The sequence below is a fragment of the Atta colombica genome, unplaced genomic scaffold (assembly GCF_001594045.1).
Source record: "Atta colombica isolate Treedump-2 unplaced genomic scaffold, Acol1.0 scaffold116, whole genome shotgun sequence".
Classification (NCBI taxonomy): Eukaryota; Metazoa; Arthropoda; class Insecta; order Hymenoptera; family Formicidae; genus Atta; species Atta colombica.
The window spans coordinates 187,667-191,653 of NW_017259202.1; the positions used below are offsets into that span (position 1 = coordinate 187,667).

The 3,987-nt window shown below is 26.5% G+C and overlaps 1 protein-coding gene across 1 annotated transcript in view; it reads left to right on the forward strand.

Moving 5' to 3' along the window:
* The first annotated feature begins 869 nt into the window (after positions 1-869).
* LOC108694141 (intraflagellar transport protein 80 homolog) overlaps positions 870-3,987 on the forward strand; it is a 13,884-nt gene continuing 10,766 nt past the window's right edge. Inside the window, exons 1-5 of the mRNA XM_018203443.1 lie at positions 870-964; positions 1,205-1,377; positions 2,265-2,375; positions 3,378-3,556; positions 3,802-3,891. Coding sequence (XP_018058932.1) covers positions 870-964; positions 1,205-1,377; positions 2,265-2,375; positions 3,378-3,556; positions 3,802-3,891 — 648 coding nt within the window. The remainder of the gene's footprint in view (positions 965-1,204; positions 1,378-2,264; positions 2,376-3,377; positions 3,557-3,801; positions 3,892-3,987) is intronic.

A 3,987-nucleotide genomic window follows, 5' to 3' on the forward strand; every position in this document is an offset into this window, starting at 1 on the left:
CATGCAACCGAGTTGTACATTTCGACCGATTTTATCATTCCCACTTTTTTTGTTTCATAGTATTTAGATCATGCACGAAGCATAAAATGTTCGAACTCAGGGATATTAGAAGGCACTATAGGACTTTAAGACTTTTTTTCAATATGCAAACTTAATATATATGTTCTATTTTGAAGTTACTTATGAGTTCCTAACCTCATAATAATAATAATAATAATAATAATAATTTGAGAAATAATGAATATGAGGTAATAAATTTCAAAGCCTTATAGTCCTATAGTGCTTTGTATGAGTTAATATCATTCCTGAGTTCAAGCGTTTTATGTCTCCGCGCACGATCTATGAGCGCACGGTTTATGAAACAAAAGAAGTGAGGATGACGATAGCAGCTTTGGAATTGTTGTAAAATTCTTCAATATGATTTATATGTTTAGATTTATAAGGAATCAAAAGCAACAACTAATTGTATTGAATAATTTTGCAATAGTTGCAATAGCTGCTTTCTCTACTGAGCGCAGTCCATGTGACCGCACCTTAAACCGTTGCGCAAAAGTTGCGTTCTGATGAACACACTCATTGCTTTCGTGGTTACTATGGAAATTAAAGCGTAAACAAAATCTATTTATACTCATTAATATAACACATGATTCCTGTTCCAACAAACGTTACTAGCATTACAAAATTACTTTTAATGTTATTTGTTTTTATATTTACTTGGATTTTAAAGTTAAATTAATTTAAATTTGTATTGTTACTTTATTACGTATTTTATAAAAATTAAGTATTCCACTTTTTTGCTTCTATTATTATTATTAAATATCATAAAGATATACAAATAATCTAGTAAAAGGATCAATAAAAAATTTAATATGAGATTCAAAATATCTGTACAAGAAGATAATGGACATAAAAGATTAATCACTTGTGTTGCATGGAGTTCAACAGAAGAAATTTATTCTTGTGGGTAAGTAAACTATTAACTTAAGATAACGTGTATTATATAAAATATATTAAATTGTATGTGTATATATTAAATGTGTATATATTAAATTGAATCAAAATCAATTTCTTCTTATTACTGCTATTAATAAAGTTGATAATTATTCTATATATTGATTATATAAAATAAATTCTTTAGTTTTTATTTTTTCGTAAAATTTTACATGAGTATAAGATCAACTCATATATTATATTTATTTTCTAGGGAAGATCATTTATTAATATGCTGGCATTTAGAAGGTGGAATTGCACATTCCACCATTGTAACACAATTTTCTAGTGATTTTTATCCTACCGATATGCAATGGCATCCACGTCCTAATCAAACTGCTTCTATGAAAAAATCTTTGGATGTATTATTAATTACTACAGCTGACGGTATGTCATTCAAAAATATTTTCAAACGTAATAAAGATATAATTATCTAACAGCACACTAATGTTGAATCAACATCTCAGAAATGTTGAATTGCAACATCGCGAAATGTAGATTTAACGTTGAAAATACAGGGCAGAAATCTCTCCTCTTTCTCTTCTCTCTCTCTCTCTCTCTCTCTCTCTCTCTCTCATGAAAAATAAGCATTTAGTATTTAGGGGAAGGGGGAAGGGCATTGAGAAATATCTCATTAAGAAGCATCCATCAGCTGTTCCGGATACTTTTGGGATAGATCTTATATAGCTGTAATATATTTGGTTCATGGATTTTATAAAAAATATGTTGTTGTATTATAATAAATATGTTGTTATATATTTTTATATTACCTATTAGTGTGTAACTCGAAATATTATTTTTATTTTAAAATTAGTATCCCAAATTTTTAGAAGTACACACAATATAGGATTAAAATATTGTATATTTATTTATTTATTTAGTCGAATATTAAATACATTCATTGGACATACTATGATATGCATTAACATAGTCATATTGTTAGTTATTTTCTTTATGTTCTTAATATCATGTATGTTGCGTTTATTTCAAGAAGAAAATTAGTTTCTATTTATACGAAAAGTATAAATTTGAAAAAAAAAAAATTGTAATCAAAAAAGCAAATGATTATATTATATATTTAATTATATGTTTGGTTTTGTATAAAGAATAAGTTTTAATTATTAAAAAAATAACATTATTTACATATGAATTATCTCAATAAATAGCTCATATAAAAAAGCTGCTTTTTCCCTTTATTAGATTTAAAAGAAAAAAAATGTGTAAATATTTTTTGTAAATATTTAAAAAGCAACTTTTATAATAATATTTTCTAGGAAAGTACCATTTAATTAATAAAAATGGTCGCATCGAAAAAAGCATTGATGCTCATAAAGGTGCCACTACAATAGGAAGATGGAGTACTGATGGTTCTGCATTATTGACAGGTACAGTATTAACTTGTTGTTTAAAACTAAAGTTGAATATCTTATGAGTTAATAGTTAGTAAAATATATTCAGTAAATATAATTAATAAATAGTTAATAAAATTAAGTAGTAATTTAAAAAAATATTCAGCAAAATATTTTTAATTTAGTTTTTATGAATAATGAAATATAATGATTTTTGATTAACCAAAATGTAGAGGAGAATCGTGTTCAATATTGATCAAGTAAAACATGAGAAATATGTATTGTAGTTAAAAAAAAATGTAAAAAAATTATTTGAAAAATAAGAAAAAATTTTTAAAAATTAAAAATACAAGAAATACAATAAAGATAGACTCTCTCCACCTTCTAATTGGATCCCAGATTCGAGAAAAAGAGATAAGACTGTTTGACTTTATCAAGTCGCTATATTAGATCCGTCATTTTGATTTTTATAATTCCAACATTAAATGTCCAACATTAAATTTCCTTTCAGCAATACGAATACCTTTTATATCTGACTAAAAAATAGCTTTATTATCGAAGCTTGAATGCAACGAATTAATTATACTGATTTATAAACATAAAGAGTCATTTTAAAATTGCATTTTTGTCGATATAAAAAAATGCATGTCTATTTTTTATTACTCTATAAATCTACTGAGTTTCAATAAAATTGGCGAGTAACACAAAGATAGAATTATTTGTTACAGAGAAAGAAAAATTATTCTAGCCAATTATAAAGAAAACACGTGAGTGATTAGTTGGGCCTATTAAGATTATTTCATTATTTACTAAAACGTGTAGTTTATATTACGTACACTTTAAATTTTTAGTACTCGTAATTCGAACGAAAGTCCAAAGTTATTCAAATTGTGGAAAACGACTCTTTTTACAAACGGCTGGATATTCAAACTATTCTGCCGGATGATTAGATCGCTCAAATAGGTGGAATACCGGATAATTGCCGAATATCCGTTGCATCCCTATTTTAAATTTTAAAAAATATAATCTTGATTACAGCTGGTGAAGATGGATTAATTAAGGTTTGGTCTCGCAGTGGTATGCTTCGGTCTACATTGGTAAAAGCAAACCTTCCTATATTAACCTCAAGCTGGAGTCCTGATTGTTCAATGATACTATATTCTCAAGGTGGAAATTTGCTTCTTCAGTCGTTTAATTCAAATTCAAAACCGTATAAGGTATATTGAACATTTGTTATTCCGATTCACATATTATACTGTATTTAAGCCTTCTCTCTCTCTCTCTCTCTCTCTCTCTCTCTCTCTCTCTCTCTCTTTCTCTTTCTCTCGCATTAATATTATCACGTTTTTTGATAAATTAATTAAAAAATAATATAAATAATTTTTTTAATTGTAAATCTTTTTTTTACAGTATTTTGAAGAAAATAGTTTATTTCTAACGTAATACTATAATTTAATTTCAGTGGCACGCACATAATAATCTCATATTAGTTGCTTGCTGGAATTCAACAAATGGACTTATAGTTTCTGGTGGCGAAGACTGTAAATATAAGGTAAATATTTTTATAAAATTAATAGCAATACAAGGTTCAATTAGATTTACATAAATATACAAAAAGACAAGCATATGAGACTAGTGTTCGGTTTTC